The following is a 20,848-nucleotide window of genomic DNA, read 5'->3' on the forward strand; positions in this document are numbered from 1 at the left end:
GAGAGAGAGAGAGAGAGAGAGAGAGAGAGAGAGAGAGAGAGAGAGAGCAAAACAGCGAGATAGATGTAATTACATTCGCCAGAGAGGGGAGAGATGGAGGAGAACTCTGCCATCATCATAGTTTTGGTGCATGACTCAGTGAAAAAACAAACTCAACAAACATTCAATTTCCCAACAATAACACAAAATACACAACCCTGACCATTAAGATATCTAGAGATCAAAACACTTCTCATCTTTATGGTCAACACAACTCAAACTGAATAAAAGTTTACCTGACTGAATTCAACAACATTCAGTGCTGACAAAATAGTAACTCTGTATACTCTGGCCACAAGGAGTCCATTTGCTCACACAACCTCTGACTTCAAAGTGATAATAGGTAATCAATCAAGTGGGAGGTAGGGTCATTATTTCATAGACTTCTATGCAATCTGACTTCTTTTTGCCACATTTACATGTTTCTGTTAAACAGTATACATAAATCTACACATCGTTTTACGTGCTGATGTGACAGGCCTACAGTGTTTAAACATGGCGATACAAAATATGATTCAGCCCCTTTCTGCACCAATAGGTGACACATATAATGGTTTGTTTTGACCGTTACTTGTTACACCACTGACAAGCTTCATCAAATTCAGATGACTGGTGTTATGAACAGGCATGTAAACAACCTGATTCAGACTGTTCCCAAGTCTGTCTGCTGCTACCACATTGACAAGAAAACTGTTTAATTCTAAAAATAAGATGGATATGTTACAGATTGACAAATGACTAATGCAAAATGTCAGATAACAAAGAATTAAATTAAAACAAGACATTTTTTTTTCATGCTGACAAAGTGATGACACTTTTGCAGGACCACCTCTTTATTCAATCTGTCATATTATCTGTCCTAACCAGTGATACTTTAATAACAATAATCGTCTTTATTTATATAGCACTTATCTTAAAGTAGAATTGACAAAGTGCTTCACAATCTATTGGTGCAGCTGTCTGGTCAGCCTCGATTAAATCATAGCGGATGAAATGCAGGGACTCTGAAATCAAAGGATAACTGATGACATTTTGGGAAATACACTTGTTTGTTTTCGTACCAGCAGATTATATTGATTTCATGTCTGTTCGCTTGATAAAAAGTCCAATATCTTTTAGCCTGGCCAAGAATCAGGCTTTCAACAACCCCAAAGCTTTCATATGTACACATGTACACAGTGTATTTTACATGTTTAGGAATAGAACAATGTCACACTGTGGTATAATGAGCAGTTACCTGCCGTACAGTATTGGAGGTATTTACTTCACCCACTTGATTCATGCAGCTTTTTAAAAGTCCCGTCAATGTTGCTGGGTTTAAAGGCCCTGCACAGCCATGGTCCACCAACACAGGTGTCAATTATTGTGCCCGATTAGAGGTTTTCTCAGGACTGTGTGGGCGTGTACAGACTTTGCTTGATTGACACCTCCCTCGCTCTCATAAGCTTTGAAGCAACTGCCAGAGCGGGACAAATTACATTATGCAGTCGGGTGACTGCACATAGTTCCAGCATAACTCTTCCCACCTTCAGTCTGAGAGGTCTAATCAGCCATCAACCAGACTAAGTGAAAATACCTGTGTGAGTGTGCAGGGCCTTTAAAAAATCTTTGATAACTCACAACCATAACCCATACTATATTTTAAGGCTGCTACCGATATCAATTTTGGAGAGTTTAAAATAACAATATATCAGCCGATGGGGAAGACATGCATGTGTGTGCGCCGAGTATGTTCAGAGCAGACCGCTTAGAAAAGTCTACTGACCCTATGGATTATGGATGGAGTGCAGCAGAGGTCAGGTTTGCTGCTTGGAGGCCTCCTTTCAGCTGCTTGTTTGAGTGCAGGCAGAACAGGGACAAGTGGACGCACTGCACTTAGCAGTCAACTTTGATTGACCTGAGACTTCAGCTTCATAAATGGTTAAAGGAGAGACAGACAGAGACGGTAGGAGTGGAGTAAAAGAAAAAGAACCGGTCGGATTACCTCAAAGAGAATGAATTCATCCTGTCTGACAAAGTGTCCGTTCGTCTGTCTGCAGATGGATAACACCGAGCGCCGCTGAGAAAAAATACCTCACTGATTTCATGACGTGCATGGAGATTATTTGACAGGGTTCTGTTCCGAACGGAAAATATGTAACATCTAAAATAAATAACCGATGCTCTCACAAAACGAGTGATAGCTCAAACGATTATAGTGCAGTGCAAACGGAATGAACTAAAGGTGTTTAAAGAAGTTTAAATCATGAGGATGAAGAGCGCAGTACTATAGTTGTATTCTGTTCCTTCCTTCAGTTTATATGCATTCAGTTTGCCAGTTTATCTCATGTGCTGCTTGAGTTTTGCAGAGCGTATGAGTGAAGGCGAAAAAACTGTGAAGAGCTCAGGTCCCTAACAACCGAATGAGCAGCGCGTGCTCTAATGTGGCTGTGGGTTACAGCGGCTGACTCAGCTGTAATGAGACATTAATGAAGATGTCGGGTAGGAGAAGGAGAGGGAGGGAAATAGGGTGAACAGGGAAGGAGAGAGGAGGAAGGAAGAGGCAAAGGTAGGGAAGCACCAGCTGCTATTCCAGATGATCCATGAGGGGAGCCACAGCTGTCCTCTTCACCCGACCCTCCTCCCTCTCCATCTCTGTCTCCTCCCGTCTGTCCTCTATACACCACCCTTCAGACACTGCTTCAGCAAAACGACTTTAATGAAGATGTATCACCGCAGCTCCGGCCTTATCCATTGTTTGCCACACAGATCAAATCCCTGCGAACACCTCTGCCTCTCGACGCGTGGGCAAGAGTGTTTCCCTCCATCTCCATCACAGACAGCTCCCCACTCTGTCGGTAATGTTTATGATACTCTTGAAAGGAGAGTTGGCAGAGGCTGTTTTTAGAGTGAGAGCAGTAAAAAACACAAATATAATTCACTAGGAGAACCATGGTAGTAGTAGGGTGGCAACTTTCATAACCATTTATCTTAAATATGGATACTACTGACAATCAAATGCATGGATGCAAACACATGCATGAAAAGCATACGCTAAGTACCACAAATAAGGCTGAAAAATAACCCCCACAAAACAGAGGAGCATAACTTTATGTTAAGGGATATTAGTAAGCCTGAATGTAATGCACTCAATGCCGACTACTTAACAATGAAGTGCTCTCTGAGGCTGTAATGGCATTGGAAAATAATAAACAGATGGGCACAAGCACCAATGCTTCATTAATCTCAAAGCGCTCCGCTTTAAAATATTTAGCCAGCGTTGTGGATAACACTGTTAATGAAGTGGTATAACACAATTCATTTGAATGAGCTGTTGTGTGCCTTTCAGGGACATATTAATGACACAGCTCTGTGATTGGTGTTCATTATGATCATGAGTAGTTTCCATGTTGAATCCGTGAGTTTCAACCTCGTTGAATGGCCTTTTTTTCATAACCTTTAACCTCATTGCAACGTGAGAAAAACCGAGATGGCGGAAGAATCTGTCTAACTGTGACAGGATGCTGTCACAATTAATCAGTCAACTATAATGTCAGCTGTTGTGTGAATGTGTTTGTGTGTGCATGTGAGTGTTGCTTACACAGTCATGGAGTCATAACTCAATCTCCCGGAGTCAGCTCAGTGTATCTGTTTTTATTGGATCAATCTCAATTGCCAACATAAACTAACATCGGACCTGGCCAGGGATAAAGGTTCTATCATCAAATCAATATATAGGCCTAATACCAACCACAGCAATCTCATTCTTCATCTATTACGCACAAAGAAAATACAATGAATTTAATACACTGCTGTGAAAGGGACAGATTTAAGTTCTTGATGAGATTCTTCTCATCTTCTTCTTCTACCTTCTTTGCCACCTGGGCAAAAGAGGTGAAACTAAAATGACTGCCTTGCGGTTTTATGCCTCCGCCAACCGCTCAAGTTGAAGTTTAAATCCATGTCTGTCCAGACTCATACAGTTTAAGTAGTAAAGACTTTAAGGAATTAAAATAAAAGGTATTAGATATACATTTTTGGCGAAATTGAAGTTTGAAGTCATTTTATTGACATGTATGATTCCAGTGAAACCAAAGAGCTTCTGGTGGTTTACTACCAGAAGGGAAGTGAAGTGGGAAGTGGATTCATAAGGACCTTGGCTTTCAAATTAATGATAAAACTGGACTGGACTAACAGCACTGAATATCTATTCAGAAAGGGACAGAGCGCTGTTGTTCCAGAGGAGCCTCAGATCCTTCAGGCTCCTGCAGATCTTTTAACAGTCTTTATTAGCCAGTGCTCTGCATCAAGGCTAGGAGGTCAGCGGTCTCAACAAGCCGTTAAGAAAAGCCAGCTGGGTGATCAGGTTGGAACTGGACATTGTGGAGGCCGGGGCGGAGAGGGAGATGAGGCACAACATCAAAGCCATCTTGGATAACCCTTTGTATCTGACCAAATGTGACATATAGTCGCAGTCCTCCATTCTGTTCCCAGAGTTATGGCATTAGAATAATCAGGGGGTAACATCAACACGCACTTCCACACAAGAAGGAGCTGGGGCCCTTGCGTAATTTGCAGTGCCCCGCCCAAGTTGCATAGTGAGCCTAAAGGGCTACTCGGCTCTGTTTGCAGCTCTCCTGTAGGACATTTCAAGCGTTCCTTGCGGGCCCTCTGGTTGCCCTAATGCAGGCAATTAGTTCACTTACTGTATGAGTCAGGTCGGCTGTGAATACTGCTACTATTGCCCTGTGGGAATAATTGAGTCCTTGTACATAACATATTGATAAATTTAATACAGTTTAATAATTGGACCTTGTGATTTGAGCTTTTAATTAATTCAGAGTGTCTTTTTATTCATATTTAATGATTTTCTTTTTTAACGATTACTTTTAAATATGGGTCAGAATGAATGCAACTCTCCTTGTGATACTTTGCAAATGAATGTAGATGAGTTAAAAGTCTATTTCTGAAAGCAATTTGAGAGAGATCATTTTTCTCACTCAAAAAACTATTCCTGACAGACAGAAAACACAAGCTCCTGTGAATTAAATGCTGCAAAAGTGCCTGAAAAGGGGAATTTAGCATTTTTTTTAAGTGTAGTTCACCAACCAACACCCAGTTCAGTTGTGATGTTTTGCCAATTGTTAGTCTGAAACCCCATGTAAAACACAAACTATTTTCGAGATGACACTTTCATTGTTAAATTGTAAACAACATTAACCGGAGAACTGTATTCTTGGTTCAACAAAGGGAGCTGCCTCTTCTTGGTGAGAAAAACTTAAACCACCATCTTGTGTCCTGAAGTTTATGTTTTTTGCTAAAATAGCTTTTGCTATTGATTGTTTTTGTGTTATTGTGCTGTAACTGTGCATTTGTGTTTGCAGGGCATATATGTATCCACTGACTGAGTCACACTCTTCAACAACAGAAGTCTGCTCATGTCTCAGTTGAGGTTGTGAACCGTAGTTTAAGAAACCAGGCCTTGGAGGGATTATAGGGATGTTGACGTGTTTATATATCTTGGCTTTAAGCGAGCTAGGTTTTACAGAAGGGATCAGCGAGCACAAACATTATATTCTTGGCACATTTGATATGGCAACACACACACACTACATGCTGGCACATTGTCAGCTGCTGACCCAATGTGACCTGACCAAAGCAGGCACTAGTTAAACATCATAACTCTATTTCTAAGCACACAGGCTGAACCCTCTGATACATGTTGGGGATGAACCATAATTCTAAGAAAGTTAGATAAGAAGATCAATATCACCATCATCTCGGTTAAAAATTAAGCTCCAGCCAGCAGCCGGATTGCTTAGCTCAGCAGAAAGACCGGTAACAGGGGGACACAGCTAGCCTCCAAAACTAGCCAAGCAACATGTTATTATTCCTTTGTTGAATCCGTACAAAAAATACATTATTTGAGTTTCACAGGGTCTTCTTTGGTGGAGTCAGTGAGTCTCATTGTTTCAAAATCACTGCACCTGGCCAAGAAATAGTCCCGCAGTGAGTTTTGGAAATGCTGGTAGTTGGATTTTGTTACCTCTGGACAGAGCCAGGCTAGCTGTTGCCCCCTGCTCTCAGTCTTTATGCTAAGCTAAGCTAATCGACTGCTGGCTGTAGGTTCATTTATATACAGACATGAGAGAGGTGTCGCTCTGCAGTGTTTAGTCTAAATGACTATCTCCCTGTGGCACTCACCCCCATTCTGATGAAGTGCTTGGAGAAACTGGTTCTCCAGCACATTCAAAACCAACATCCCAGCCAGCCTGGACCCTCACCAGTTTGCATACAGAGCCAACAGATCCACAGAGGATGCCGTCTCCACTGCTCTCCACTCAGCCATCACTCATCTGGAAAATAACAACACCTACATCAGAATGCTGTTTGTTGATTTCAGCTCAGCCTTCAACACAATCTCCCCCATGAAACTTGAACACATGAACCGAGCACTCTGGGCTTGAGAAAACCTCACTCTGCAACTGGTTATTAGACTTCCTCACAAACAGACCCCAGGCTGTTCGGATTGGCAGCCAAACCTCCTCCACTCTAGTGTTGAACACCGGAGGCCCCCAGGGCTGTGTGCTCAGCCCCCTCCTGTTCACGCTGTACACCCACGACTGCTACCCCAAACTTGAAGAGAACTCTGTTGAGAAGTTTGCAGATGACACTACCTTCATCGGCCAGATTACAAACAACAATGAGACTTCATATAAAGAGGAAATCAACAACCTTGCAGAGAGGTGATCAGAGAACAACCTACTGCTCAATGTCAGTAAAACCAAGGAGCTGATTGTTGATTTTAGAAAGAAGGAGGCGAAGACGCACAATAGTGCAGAGCTGGAGCAAGTTAGCAGTTTTAAGTTCCTGGGAATCAGCATCACAAAAAACCCGACATGGTCATCACACATCTCCATACTAGTGAAGAAAGCTCGTAAACGGCTCTATTTCTTAAGGAAACTTAAGAAGGTAAAATTCCCGTGCCAACTTCTTGTCAACTTTTACAGAAGTGCAATAGAAGGAATCCTGACTGCAAACATTTAAAAAACTGGCATGGGTCAGGAGAGCTCTACAGCGGGTGATTAAAACCGCCCAGATCATCATTGGTACCCATCTACTGAGCATCGGTGATAATGGTGGGAAGAGGAGCCTGTGAAGAGCTAAAGGGAATTTAAAAGACAAAACCCACCACCGCCACAACCTGTTCACCCTGCTGCCGTCTGGAATGAGATACAGAAGTATGAGCTGCCGAACCACCAGACTTCAAAACAGCCTTTTTTCTCTAGCTGTGAGACTCCTTAATTCATTCTCCACTATCCATATATAGTATAGTTTTTTTTTTCTTTCCTATGTAGCAAATTGGGACAACAATCTACATTTTTTTTGTGCAACCCTGTCGTACAATGACATTTAAAATCCTTTTCAACCTTGTGACCTGGTCTCATCCATCTCTGGGCAAGAAATAAAACAATTTCCAAAAAATGCACAAACCTTTCACCTACACTACAGTGTGCCTGCATGTGCTCAGCCAATCAGAATGAACCTAGCCAAGCCCTTGGGGGCGGGATAGGATTACTAACTCTGAGTGTGCAACTAGTGGAACAGCGAGGACACTCCTTGAAGGGGTTACCACACATACTCTAAACACCCTGAGCTCCAGCTGGACTCTGTACAGTCAGACAAGGTTGACTTACCGCCCTCACAGTTATAAAAACACACACACATGTCATCGTCCTCTGGACACATTCGTCATTTTCAAAGCAGGAAAGTGAGCTAACAGCACATCCTTAATTATAACTGCCTGGGGGAGTGGATGCAGAGGAGGGGAAGCTCCAGACATTCAAACATTGACGCATCGGGAGCTGCCCATGTGCGATGAGTACAGCTTCTCCAGTGCTGATGCTCACCTACTTGCTCAAGGGTACTTTGAGGGCAGCGGAGGGGGAGGAAACACTGTTACTCATATATCCTCCTACACATATTTCTTTCCCAGTCAGTCAGTGGATTCAAGGCAACAACCAAAAAAGGTTCTGTAACCTTAAGGTGTCTGTTTCTGCCACCTCTAAAAGCACGTAGGCAGCTATACCTTACAGCATATCTTCGAACCACAAAGTCGACTTAAATCTTGGAAAAAAATACAATGAGCTGTGGGATATAAATTCCCACATCAATATATATATATACACTGTACAATACAGCGCACTTTTGTTTGTGTGCCATTGTGTGACCTGTTTGGCAGCATGTATGTTTTCTGTGGTACCTGGCATGAGCTGCTGTCCAGTCATGCTTAGTGGAGGCATCCCCAGGTTGCTCATGGCTGTTGCCCAGGGGCTGTGGTCTGACATGGGCATTGTCATGGAGGTAGAAGCCATGGTCAGGTTACAGTTCCCATCTAGAGAGAGAGCGAGAGAGAGACAAATGAAAGGAAGTGAGATTTAAAATATAAAATTTCCTTTGTGGATCATTATTGAAGTACTCCAAAAAGATGTGCACCGATTTAGATGGGTTAAGGGAAAGTCCAGGGTCAAAACCAGAACTACATTTAAGGTGTCAAATCCCTGGCTTTCTTTTATGATAAAATCTTATACCTTTTTGACACGAGTGCTTGGTGATCTCCAACCTACTTTCAATTCTGTCACAGGAGCGAGGAGACGTGAGGCCACTGTGACCCTGCTTTCAGTTTGACACTGTCATTTATATTCCTCTTCATAAAGTTGTTTGTTCAACTACCGCACGGAGGTTCAGTCTGGCCTCTTGGTACCTCCTGTCTCAGTGACCCGGTGACTTACGACCTCTGCTCAAAAGTTTGCAGCTGCTCTGACTGACAATGCTGACACACACACACACACACACACGCACACACACACATGCACGCGTACAGACACAACGACAAGCACACAGACACTCTCTACTCTTCGCATTGAGGTTTGTTCAGAACATCCGGTTGAAGAACACTGCAACTCAAAAAAGACAGCTATAACTGCTAAAAGTTAAATTTGGGATTTAATAGAATAGAATAGAAACCCTTTTTATTGTATGTAAGTTAACGTCATGTTATCCCTATTTTGTATTTAAATACAATAGATTGTTGGTATTTCTCATGTTAATTGTTACTGGAGATATTAAGGATGATGCGCAATTAAAATGAAGTATAACAAAAAATTTAAATGACATGTTTTTGCAGATATTTTAAAAAAAAATGGAGCAGATGCAGAGTAAACCTGCATCTATGACTGGCTATCCCTGATCGGATCATACATGTGATTAATCGTGTGATGGAGCTTTTGAAGTTCACTCCCACACTTCACTTTGAGTACAAGTAAGTTGCTTGATAAATGTGTTTTATTCCTCACTCTCAACTCAACTTTTTTACGCCTCAGTTGATCCTTTTGCGGTAGAGCGATTCTTAGAAGTTTGACAAATACAAGACCTGACCAAAGTTCAACTTGACGTACAACACACAAGGGCATAAAGCAGTACACATATAACATTGCCTCAAGTAAAAATGCAGATGTTATTTCTGAGGCATAAAATCACTGAAAATTCTCCAACCGACGACTACAAACACACATACTGTATGAGCTGCCACACAAAACCTCAGGCTCATGGTTCTCTGCCAAGTCCTAAGTCTTTCATAGAAAAGCAAACATATTCAGATCCCCACAGATAAAAAACCCTGCAGTTAAGTCAACAGTAACACATCGCACATCCACCTGGCGGCTGATTCTCTCGATCTGGAGTTCATTTCATAGCTCCGAGTGCTCGTATAACTCTTGCTGGTTGAGCTCTCGCTGGCAGACCTGTAAATTAGCGAGCGGCGGCCGCTGCTGGCTGAGCCACAAGCCTGTCTTTCTCTTCCATGACACTTAGTTGTGTTAATACAAACCAGCACTAAACAGCACTGGGATCTTACACCTCAAAAAAGTTTTTTCCCCCACAATGCGCGCGCGTGTGTGTGTGTGTGTGTGTGTGTGTGTGTCCCTGGCCTGTTCCTGTCTGCGGTTGTTTTTATAGCACCACATTCAGATAAGAAATACCACCATCGAGCTGACAGAACAGCTTATTGTGCTTCTTCTCTAAAAAAATATGCTGGTGAGATGTTTACAAACAAAACACCGAGATGTTTTCCATATTGCTGTAGATATAATATAGTGTAATTATGAAATTTCAAAATGTATTTATTTATGTATTAATAATTAAGGCTGTGTTTTGCCAAAGAGGCTTTGACAAAGGGGAACTCATCAGCACCAGCGTGCTTGTCTATTAGCAACAGGACTGTTCTACATTGCCTTTCATTCTGCTAATTAATATTCTTCTAAATTCCACTAACACAACAGCAGCATCACTGCTCAGACCCGCTCATTAAAAGTTGTCTCTATGTTGTCATGGCGAGGCCCGATAACGCATTCGTCGTTGTGGTGTTGCTGTGTTCCCGACAGGAGCTTCACAGGCCTGTTAACTGCTTACAACCCAATTAGCTGCGCTGCTGACTGGATGGTAGTACACCCGGGGAAGAGATAATACAGTGGGGGGAACATAAAGGTTTACTACACGTCCATGACCATTTGAACGCAGGTTTACAACACAAGGAGTGATAACGGACTGTGTGGGGTTTAACAACAGACTGCCCACTATCCTGTTGGTTGTAAAATGCTGATTTGAAAAAAGATTTGTAAAAGATGTCAGAAATAGATTCCCGACTACTACAACATTTCTCACCCTGTCATGCTGTTATCTTTCCTCTGCTATCGGCCCACTCGCCACTTTCTTACGTCTTTTTAACAAACGAGATCGCGTGCCAGCTCAGAGTAAGTGAGAGAGTGGTGTGGTGCGTTTGTGTGGGTTGCTACTTTGGAGGACAAAGCATCAGTTACACATGAGATGAAATGATGAATCAATCTCCACAAGGTTTGGACCATTTGTCAGCAATAAGGTACTCTTGAGTTGCTGCATACACAAGCCAACAAACGTTGCCAGTAACACCTGCAGCAAGCCTGAGTAATTGTAGAGTGACTCTTTGACAATTTTTGAACTCTTTATGCCTTATTTAATTATTTTATACAAACCACAGTATTATTTGTATGAAGTGCACACCAGGACACCACTTACAAGCTTTTTCTGGAGCTTTAAACTCCCATCTCCCACATGAGACCATCCATTATCACATGGCCAACGTTTCATACTTGGTGTGACACTAAATGACATATTGATGAAACCTCATTACAACTGCAGCATCTCCATGACAAAGCAGACAACTCAATTTGCGTCTGCAATTTTGAGATATGGTTAACAGTTAAAAAAGCCAATAAGCGGACCTACAGTTAAGATTACTTGTCACCCTTGTCCTCGGTCTTCGATGGGTTTGTCAACCAGTGTGATGTCGATCTTCTCTGTGCCCCACTTACAAGAATTAATTAAATTTGCCTTCCAGCCTATTAAATTAACACATGTCAATCAAAGTTGTATGAGTGCCCTCAGAAAACATATAAGAGGTTAAAACCCTTCCTCGCATGGAAACATTATAATTTGATTTTAAGGGGATCCACTTGTCTAGCTGTCAATTACTACATAAGAGAGATCTTTGCTGATTTGCTAACTATTGATGGAAAACTGCAGCCCTTTTGTACCTATAGAAAGAACAAAGCAGGTCAAATTGCACAAAGTGCACCAAAGGCATGTGCAGCTCAATAAAACAAAGGCAGACGGAGACAACACACAGGCATCCAAACTGTACTATCCTACAAACAGTTTAATAATACACCAGCACAGTAAATTTGAAAAAAGTTGATCTGAATCTATTTGATGTTATTTCCTTCGTCAGATATTTGCTTTTAATGTTATCATGCTCACATCATCCGTTGGAAACAATAGAACGCAGCAGTAATGTGCAAAACCAACTCACCTAAAGAGCTCCCTTCACTCTATCAAGCAGTGTGTCTCATTAACAGAGTCACAGTTGAAAGCCCTTTACTTTTAAGCAGGTGGTTCAAGAGGAGATTAAAGTAACAGAGTCATGGACAAAGTTTGAAAGCTGCTGCTGCTGAATCCGAAATTCATTATTGAGAGTCATCTCAATACAACATGTGGTACCATGCTGTTCCACACAATTATTTCTGAGAGTTGTGGATAATTTGATTTAGTACTAAGTTGCGACTCGGATTGGTAACATTTAGAGTTGCTGGTGGGGGAATTTTTCTCCCATGTTCCCACTCTCTTATGCTAAGCTAGGCTAATCATCTGCAGTCACCTAATCAACTGAGAGTGGTATTGATCTTCTGGTCTAATTCAAAGAGGAAGATAAATGTTAGAAAGTATTCAAGTAACAAGCACTCTGTTCATCGTTTCTGCTCGAGGCCAACACACCTGAATCTCCGATTCAACTGTTGGCGGTTGAGTTGCATTGTGGGTAATGTAAGGACCCCCCCCCCGATGAAGACAATGTCATGTCAAAGCAGCCAAACCTTTTAACCAATATGCCCGACTAAATGAAAGCTTTTAATATAACTTTTCCTCCTTCCTCTTTCCTCTGCCAAAGAACGCCTGAAGAGCATTTTAATTTCGGTGACTCAAGAATTGAACATGAATATAGACATGCAGTTATATTGCAAATCTAATTCGGCAAAGACAAATTCTTCAGTGCTTGTCAATTTCTTAGACTTACACTTCCTGCTGTGTCGGATATTGTAAAATGTAAACTCATGAGCTGAGTCTACTTGCTTGTATTCGCTGATCTTGTGAGCAGAGTCAGCAGTATTTTTGGCCAACTATCAAAGTTATGTATTGTTTTGCTAATGAAATAAGTCCACTGAGAAAGACAAATTATTCTCTTCACACTGGTTTCTGGGGTCTAATAAGTCAATTTGTGGTTTGCCTGCAGTGGTAAATGAATTTCTGACAGAATATTACATTTGATTTCTCTGCTGCCTCTGATCATGAAATTTCATTTCCATTCCAGCGCGTACCCTTGGCCATACAGTACTTTCTGTCAATTTGGTCTGAACCCCACAGCCAATTGCTGTCCATCCACTGACAATTTCGTTGCACTGTGGTAGCCAGCAGCCAGCGGAGATGCATTCATTATTTCACACGCAGTTTAAGCAACAGGTAGGAACCTTCTGAAACAGTATTCCTTTTTCATTAATCTTACGTCTTCATGCTCACAGCTGAGTGTTTGAACTTAAAGTGTTCTTAAATGAAGCTGCAGCTCAAGATTCAACATTTGAAAATCCTCCTTTCGTCCGTTTGCTTCCCTTGGGTTTGGCACATTTAATACGGCAAATGAATAATTGCTTTTAACAAGGTGTCCCCAATATTTAGCACATGTTGTCTATTATGTCTTGTATCTTTTTCTTTTCTTTTATAATTGATAATGACAGGCTTGAGGTCTTTCTGAAGGGACTCCGTCTGGTTAAAATGAATTTGTCGATGGGAAGTTGATTCCCCCTGTGCCCCCGAGTCATGAGCTCGTGAACTCTGAGGATTGATTTCAGACCGAGGCTTTACTGATCTCCTGGACTCTCCTGATTGGCCTTTAGCTCCACTAAATGCTCCCTCGGGGGGGTGGGGCTGATGGGAAATGAAGCCATTTTAAAGGCCTATTGGCTGTAAAACTCCCAACCGAGAGAGAAGCTTGGGACCATTTTAGACCACAATGAGCAAGCTTTCAATAGCAAACCACTATCGTAAAGAGAGAGGTGGAAAAGAGGGACAAGTTCCACCGAGGTGGGGAGAGAGAAAGAAAGAAGGAAGGAAGCCGATGAAAGAAATATAATATATACAAAATAACAATATCTGTCTTGGCTATCTCTTTTAATTTACTGCATCACTCTGAATAACCTAATTTTATATATAAAATACAAATGCATAAACACTCCATTACCGGCCCAATTTTCCAAAAGGAGGAAATAACACAGTTTGTCACATAATTCATCACATACTTATTGTAAATGAAAATGTGTGTCAGGGAATGCTCACCGGCATCAAGCGAATCCTTAATCATGAAAACACACAGCAGGCACAATAAAATGCACGGATTGCAAAACTGCCTTCTAGTAGTGGATGGCTTTTTGACCTCACTGAGAGGGAGTGCGTGTGTGTGTGTGTGCCTTTATATACCCTCCTCACCTATAGTCAACATCAGCACAACCAGGCAAGAGAAACTACATCAGCATAAAACCTGGATCATCCCAACAAAGTGCAATCTATCATACATTTGACTATAGCCAGAGTGGAGTGTACCAACGTGAAAGTAATTGTAATGAAAGAGTGAACACTTAGTGTTTCTCTCACAAAGACTTTACTTGGGCGGCCGCCCAGGTATATTAATGGCCTCTAAAGGCACTTTTGGCGCCCTTTTAGCATGTTTTATATATTTTTTATCCATCCGAGAGAGCGACGCCATCCGTGATCGATGAACTAGTGGACAATCTCCCCTCGCTCTGCCCTCCCACACCTGTTTGTTCGGATATCTACCGACAATCGCACATGCTCTGCAGAGAAACGCAGAGAGAGAGAAAACTGATGCATTCAAGTTAACTGTGAGAATTTAGTCTGAACCTTGCTTTTCAACACAACGCTGCCAATCTTAGAGACCAAGCTCTTTAAATAAGTTACTGGCAAGCATGTAGGAAGCCTAGCTTCAGGATAACTAGTTAACTTTAGGATATAGCCGGGATGTCGAGATTAGTATGCAATACATAGCTAGTGGGCCAGGATGTTTTTCTATAAGAAAAATAAACTGAAAAACGATAATGAACATCAATAAGTTTCCCACAAATGTAATACACCATTGCTGAAAAGGTTCATAAGGACACAGTGAGATGTTGAGCCTATTGCTGCACACACACAGCTGCTCTCACACGTCATTCTAAATCTCCTTGTCAATCAAACACTCAACCCTCTTCCCTGGTGCACACACATGCACAACTACAGACACAACATTGTTAATATTTTATATCTTCACTTTCTCCACTGCTTTGATCTGTTACTTACAGCGCATACAAACCAGTAGGGGGTCAAATAATTAGAGCGGCGTTGTGTAAGACCTCCAATTTATCTTTATATATAGAGCTCAGCTCACGAGAAACTAGAACACTAGCAAAAGAAGAAGCAGCAGAGCATGAAGACAGTGATAAACCCCCTTTAGATGTTTCGTTGCAATATGACCTTAAGATTAAGACCGTCTGTGTCGTATGTGGAGTGCAGGTATCACTGCAACCACCAGACTTTATGAAACAGCGATTCATTGCATTTGCTGGCACGACATGTGCAACAGTCGTGTGACGCATTGGACAACCGTAATCCGCAGATTCAAAACGTCGACAGGGAGAAAACTAGTCAGTCAAGAAAATTGGTATCTGTGTAAGATATCTGGATCTGTGTTGACCACCGACATATTTCTGTGCGAACAAAAGAATAATCTTCTAAAAGGCACAGTTTTTTACTGGTAAATTATCTTCTGCAGCGTCTTCTCTTTTTTAGATGACAGAAATACATTATGCAAGTTCTGGTTCTTGTTCCATATTATTACAATGAACGTCTCTTTCTTCATGACAGTTAAAAAGGCAGACATATGAGGTAAAAGTGGATGTTTGTGTGTGTGTGAGAGAGAAAGAGAGAGAGAGAGTAATAGAGAGATAATAGAGATCGGGAAAGAAAAGCTTGAGTTCTCTTCAATCAATATAAATCTCCTCCAGCTCATTATGAGGTTTGAGTTGGACACGATTGATTGATCCATTCTCCCTCTACCCTTGAGGTCTCTACTGCCAGCAAATGTGTCTTCATCACCTACAATTAATCTAATAAGCCTTATAAAAGCATTCAATATGGAGGCAGTGTCATCGACAGGCAGAGGCAGAATGTTTACTGATGAATAATCAAACACGGGAAATACTGATTGGCCTGCTGATCCTAACAACCTCCAAAGCTGCCACATCACATGTATTCTGACAGTGAGCTACTCCTTATCAGTTCTCTGTCAATCAAACCGGGTGCTCAGACTGTAAACCAGTGAGTTTTATCTTAATCATCCACAGGCAGCCAATGGTTTGCAAAAGTACTCATAAGTAGGCAGAAATACCAGCATGCAGCTCTATCCTCAGCATGGAGTGCATCCATACACACATATTAATATCTAGTTGAGGAGCAATTTTAAATCACTTTCTAACACCAACCGTCCAACAAAAACTTATGAAAAACATAAACTCCAGAGAATGATGGCCGACACTGTTTTGAAAGAAAAGAATTGCCATGGCTTAGGGGGTTTACTTTCACTTTGCTTCCTCACCGTTATGGATAAGCCCAAACAACTTCAGGCATTGTGAACATTGGGGAACAGGTAATTCTGCTGTATTCCATCTCTATTTTGCCTGCGGTGAGTTTATACCGCTCAGGCAAGTACAGTAGCATACCTTCAGGAATTCAGCAAGAAAAATGAGAGTCTGGAGACACCACCTACGACCGCATTAAATGGTGAATATGCTGCAGACACAAATGTCTTTTGTTTAAACAAACAAACTAAATAGGAAGAAAACTTCTGAATAATTCAGGGACCTGTAAGCAGTTGTGTTGTGAGACTATCTTCAGGTTTTTTGACATTTCATTTTCCATATATTTTACGGCCAGAAATAATTTGTTGTCTCCCTGTGGCCCAGACTCCGCTCTGACAACAGAACCTGCTAAGCCCGCTCTATAACCACCGGATATAAAGGGGACTGCATGTGGACAGTAGTGCAGTGAGGGCAGATAACGTGCTGGATCCACATAAAACATTTCTGGGGCAGCAGGAGACTAGAGTTTACAGAACTGGACTTGTGACTGAAAGCCACTTCTTCGAATTTCTAGGTCGACGGGGGAAAATGTGGGAGAAGAGACCAAACGACCAACACTCTCACCTCCCTCAAATATCATCGATTAGGCCGAGATGAAGGAACTTTATCACCGGCTGCTGCAGTGGAGCTGCTTCAGGCCCAAAAGCGGGACACTCTGTGAACGTGAAGTAACAAAGTGTGGGCACATCTCAGCAAACTTTCCTGGTTGAATTAAATAATTTAAGTAAGTAAAGATTAACCACTATTATCTTCTGATTATCTATTAGCCAACTTGTACTATATATTTTCCTGTACACTTACAACCCACAAGCTAACATTACATGATTACGGATTTAGAAAAACTAAATCCTGCAAAAATCAATGACGACAAAACATTGATATTATAAAGCAGTGAATGATTTCCAACCTGGAGTAATACTCATACCTCAGAGGGTACTTCTGCTGTGTGCTGGTGCCAATGGGCTACGTGGAAAGATAGTAGAGGAGCACAACTAATTTGAAAAAAAATATTTGATTAAAATAATATATCCACAAATTAAGTCACCTGTTCAGACACCTGAACATTACATGTTTCAGTTATGTTACTGTGTGCGAGAACTAGTTTGCAAGCGAGCACAGAATTTCAAATAGATAGCTAGAAGTAATAAATAAATGCTAGAATTAAATAGCTAAGTACTGACGAAACAGTTGAAATGTATAATGGATGAAATACTTCTACTAAAGTAATAGATAAACAGGAAAACTGAGGTTCAGTCAAGTAGTAGTAGTGGTAAGATTACTCACCAAACCAATCTAAATATTAACATTTCAACTGCATGAAAGATTTAGCAATACCCACCCGAAAAGATTGGGAACCACTGGCATGAAGAGTACCTGCAGACAGTGCTCCAAAAATGCCATTTGCAGAGTAGATAAAAGACATTTTGTGAGTATTTCACTTGTTCACGAGAGTGACAAAAAGGTGCACGTAACATCATCAGTTATGGACCTGCGTCGCAACGGAATGTTTAACTGACACCAACTGTTGGTGAAACAGCAACAGCCCCTGAGTGAATTATGAGCTACCAAGTGTATATTTCCATTCCAGTGGTTCTTTAAGCTGAGTGGACAAACACTTGAGCTCAGTGCTCTCTCATTATTTGAAACCAGCTGAGGTGAAAGCTGCGTGAACCCTTCATGATTTCACAAGCTAACTCTTTTTGAATCATGAAGAAGAGATGAAGGTGAGGGTGTTAAGAGAGGTGCTTAGCCATCTTTACAATCAAGACACAAGTTGAGCTCAACAGGGTGACATTTAATTGCAGATGGAGTGCTTGTAATTTAGATTATTTCATGCACTGATAAGGCAGACCAACTTACTCTGCACACCTGTCCATCAGCTAAGTATTTCTTAGCTGTCCTCATTGGCTGAATCACAGTTGACCAGTGAAAACTTGAAATACTCATTATCGCCCGCTGAGTGCGGGTGCAGGAGGCGTCTGCACACAGTGGCGCATTTACAAACTTGTACTTGATCATCGGGTCACAAAGGTGTTTGGTAATTAAGTGGAGGAGCTTCAAGGTCCCGGAGCTGGTCAGCATCCATCCTGACAGAAGTATGACACCCAGCAGCGGCAGCAGGAACAGGAAGAGCAGGCCGGTTAGCAAACACCGCTTCCTGCTCCCGTCACTCAAAGCTCATTTCCCCTTCTGTCCCCCAGACAAACTGGGATTATGTGCTGTTCCTGCATAGCCATGGTGGCTCTGTCAGTCTCCGGCAGTGATTGCATGTTTGCACAAGTGTGTGTGTGTGTGTGTTTTCTCTGAACAACACACACTGGAAACAAACAGGTGTCACTGGCTACACATCACCTGAATATAGTACGCCTTATTGTCTCCATAGAGTCATCAATCATTGAATGAGCCATCCATAGGGACACAAACACACACGTCCTTATTTCACACCTGATTTAGTTTGTTTGACTTGATGCCCTCAGGTGGGCTCCTCCCTTTGTTTTTCTTTCATTCTGCTGATATAAAAATGACGGACAAGTGAAAATGGATTTATTTACAGTCAATAAAAGACTCCTTCAACTCATTTCTCAAGATTGGACTCCAAGCATATGGTAGGCTGCATCACATACTAATCTAATCCTGCAAGAGAGCAATAAAATTGGCTTTACTATACCTATTAAATATGTCACAGCTCAGTATGAGAAGTTATTGAATGAACAATGATAGGCACACTGGTAATTACTATAGTAAGGACTACATAGGCCTCCCTTAGAAAAAGTAATTGGAAAAAGCTCCTGTTGTGTTTTCATAATCGGGGTGAAATATTCAGAACAACAGCAGGAAGCATGGCTTATATTTCAGATTAATAAAACAAAACACACATTAAATTATGTGATTTCAACTATATGTGATCCAAATCTCAAACTGTGCCATGTGAAGTGGATTTTAAGTTCCGTAATTATAAGTTAATTAAAGACGCCGTCTTAAAGGTTCCCTCGTGTGATTCATCTGGCTCATTTATTATACAGCGAGTCAGAATATGACTCGAGGATTCATCAGAGCGGAGTGATGTGTGCTGGACGATGCAATCAATGACATTCAGCCCTCCTGCTCAGCAGCCAGTCAGTCAGAAAGACAAAGAAGACCCCTTATGGCAGAAAAAAAACAGAAGCCTGAAAGGGACAAAACAAACTTTTATCAGGCACAATAAAGATGAAGTCAAAAGAATAACGTCTGTCAAAAAAATAAAAATCTGCCATAGCGGGCTGTCAGTCAAAACAATCCCTCAGAGACGTGCAACAGAGAATATGCTCTGCCTCCGTCTTGTCACTCATTCAAATACAACTCAAAAAAGACAAAAAGCCTGAATAAGCTGTTGATTCTGGGCTACGTGGGAGACATAACACAACGGTAGAACAGGTAGGAAGAATGGTCAAAGCTCCACTTGTAACACACTCTTAGTTTTACAACGAAACAAAAACAGAGAAGTTAAAAGATGAACATATTTTTCTCTGAGGACGACTCTCACTTATGTTTCAGTGCTTCCGTTTCTGAACATCTTCAAACCATCCTCAAGAAACAGGAATTGAAAGGAGGGTATTCCCAAACTTTTCAAGACTCCAGTGCTGCGTCTTCTTAGACCTAAATACAAAAAGCATTTAATGAGTCATGGGAATACTCTATATGTGAGATATGAACAGAGAAACATTACCCTCAGTCAGATTAATGGATTTCCATGTTATAAAGAAGGAGACAAAGGCATTTGTTCCGAATGTCTATTCAGCCTAGTGAAGGACTATTTAATGGAAGAAAGAGTGAATTGGGATACTCTACCTGCTTTTACACCTCATTCCAAAATATGTTTGAACTTTCATGTGACACACAATGGCCTAAATTAATCACAATGCTCCACATTGACCAGTAAAGGTCCTCTCCTCCTCCTTGCTGAGATGTGGGCATATGCATCTATACCCTCTCTCTTTGTTTCCCTCGTCCCTCTCTCACACACTCTCTAGCTTTCCTTTTGAAGACTTCTCTTCAAACACATATGCCATTTGATTAAAGAAAAGGCCAGTGCTTTTAAAGTCAGGCAATTATGGCTTCCTTACTTTTGTCTGAAAATAAACAGCAGCAAGTCACTAAGAGGAGCAAATAAACATGCATGCGAGTACATGATGGGTGTGTTACATACATGTTCTGCATGCAGGTCTTCATCTGTGGACTTGAGGCTAACTATAGTTGTTTTTTAAGACAAACCTACACCACACTGCTGCAGAGGAAGCCAAATGTGCTATAAGATCAGGGCCGAGTTTGACATTAATGCTCTTTTCTCCATCCATCTCCCTATCAGTGAGACTACTCCATCACTACATACCAACTCCCAGTTGTCATTAAGATGGATGACTGTTAATGGTTCATTCCAGAACAAATGGCGATACAGTGGCTGAGCATCATTTACTCTCTCTCTCTCTCTCTCTCTCTCTCTCTCTCTCTCTCTCTCTCTC

General features: G+C 41.5%; 1 protein-coding gene across 6 annotated transcripts in view; it reads right to left on the reverse strand.

Annotated features, from left to right (window-relative positions):
- The window catches only part of LOC116391853 (ecto-NOX disulfide-thiol exchanger 2-like), a 153,337-nt gene that overhangs the window by 63,538 nt on the left and 68,951 nt on the right, over nucleotides 1-20,848 (reverse strand). For all 6 annotated transcript variants that reach the window (XM_031862818.1, XM_031862821.1, XM_031862820.1 and 3 more), the window contains one exon: nucleotides 8,282-8,413. In XM_031862818.1, the coding sequence (XP_031718678.1) occupies nucleotides 8,282-8,413 (132 nt within the window). The remainder of the gene's footprint in view (nucleotides 1-8,281; nucleotides 8,414-20,848) is intronic.

This window comes from Anarrhichthys ocellatus, unplaced genomic scaffold, assembly GCF_004355925.1.
Source record: "Anarrhichthys ocellatus isolate YVR2014 unplaced genomic scaffold, GSC_Weel_1.0 scaffold27, whole genome shotgun sequence".
In the NCBI taxonomy this organism is placed as follows: Eukaryota; Metazoa; Chordata; class Actinopteri; order Perciformes; family Anarhichadidae; genus Anarrhichthys; species Anarrhichthys ocellatus.